Source organism: Myotis brandtii, unplaced genomic scaffold, assembly GCF_000412655.1.
Source record: "Myotis brandtii unplaced genomic scaffold, ASM41265v1 scaffold1160, whole genome shotgun sequence".
Classification (NCBI taxonomy): Eukaryota; Metazoa; Chordata; class Mammalia; order Chiroptera; family Vespertilionidae; genus Myotis; species Myotis brandtii.
The window spans coordinates 274,906-276,385 of record NW_005354011.1 but is presented as its reverse complement, the minus strand read 5'-3'; the positions used below and the strand labels follow the sequence as shown (position 1 = coordinate 276,385).

The following is a 1,480-nucleotide window of genomic DNA, read 5'->3' as shown; positions in this document are numbered from 1 at the left end:
GGACGTGGGAGGTTGGCTGGCCCTGCCCCCAATCGGGGTGGGAGGGGCTGATCAGGGGCGGGCCAGCCAGGGGGAGGGGCTGCGGGCAGTTGGCTGGCTGGCCCTGCCCCCTGGTCCAGCTCCCGGTCGAGTTCCTGGTAGAGGGGACAATTTGTGTATTAGCTTTTTATTATATAGGATAAAAACAATATTTTTGCAACTTTATTAGTTATAGCAGTTCAGTTTTTTCAAACATCTTTGTTGCAGTAGTCACTAAATATTGATCTATCCCACTTAATTGGGTAAACACCTCATCAGGAACATCCGCTTTAAGGGAAAGGATTAGGATAGTCAACACTTTCTACACTTGCAAGGACTTCTGAAACATTCACTGTAGGCGGTTCCATCACGTGTTCCCCTTAGATGTTATGGTTATCACTGTCGTCATCGTACTCCCATCATCACTTTCTGGTTCCATTTTGACATTAGTTAGCACTCCTGCAGCAACGGCAGGATTTGCTAAGTCTTTGGAAATAGTTAAATTGATATCTGCAGCCATGGTCTTCAAAATCAAACTGATTTGGGAGACCAGTGACTAGCAATTGAGTACCAGACTAGTTCAAATACCACATTTGGTTTTTGGTCTCCTTCCAATTTAACCTTGGGGGATTCCACAGGAGTCATGCCTGTTTTCTGCAAACATTTCACTACTGTGGATGGCTCTACCGACCACCAGGTCTCAGCAACCATGCCAATGGCTTGCTTCATTTATTTTTTGTTTTCCCTTCATCATTTAAATCTACAGTTGTTTCTGCAGTGAGCTCTCACCGTACAAATTATAACCTAATCAGATGGCTGCACAATTCAGTGGGAAAACTCAACACATGCATGAGCCAAGCAAAGGAGAATGTTGTGGGCAGAGCAACTACTTACCAGCAAGAGGATGTTGCATTTTGCTCCTTTCATTCTCTTGCCAACCTTCCTCAGCCATTCATTAAAAATTTAGAGTAGCATATTAGCTTGGTAATCACAGGGGAGTAAGTGAGCATTTCTGAAGCCCTCAGGGTTAACTGACTTGCCAATGACAAGTGGTCTCATCTTTTCGGTGTAGGATGCATTACAGAAGAACAGAGCAATCAATCTGTTTACCTCCTTTTGCAAAGTCCACCTACTAGGGCATGAAGTATATGAGGTAACAACTCGTAAATTTCATCAGCATTTAAAACATTACTCAAGCTGTAACTAGTAATTGCTTTTTAAATTCCTTCTGCATGTGAGTTACTAATTTTCTCTACTGGAACAGTTTTCTTTTCACTACAGACAACTTCTTAAACAACTCTCTAACATGCCTACAATTTCTTCAGCCGGCACACAGTTGCTTGAAACTCATCATGCCCAAGGTTGGCAAAAAATCCAATGCTTTCTGCTGAATAAATGGTCAACTTACATGCCCAATTCTTGTATAAACCTCTCAATAACATGCAAAAACAGCTATAAAAGG

At 42.5% G+C, this 1,480-nt stretch overlaps 1 protein-coding gene across 1 annotated transcript in view; it reads right to left on the bottom strand.

Moving 5' to 3' along the window:
* The window catches only part of SMIM8 (small integral membrane protein 8), a 5,258-nt gene extending 4,029 nt beyond the window's left edge, over window positions 1-1,229 (bottom strand). The window contains exon 1 of the mRNA XM_005858203.2: window positions 913-1,229. Coding sequence (XP_005858265.1) covers window positions 913-970 — 58 coding nt within the window. The 5' untranslated portion in view covers window positions 971-1,229. The remainder of the gene's footprint in view (window positions 1-912) is intronic.
* Between the last annotated feature and the right edge of the window lie 251 nt (window positions 1,230-1,480).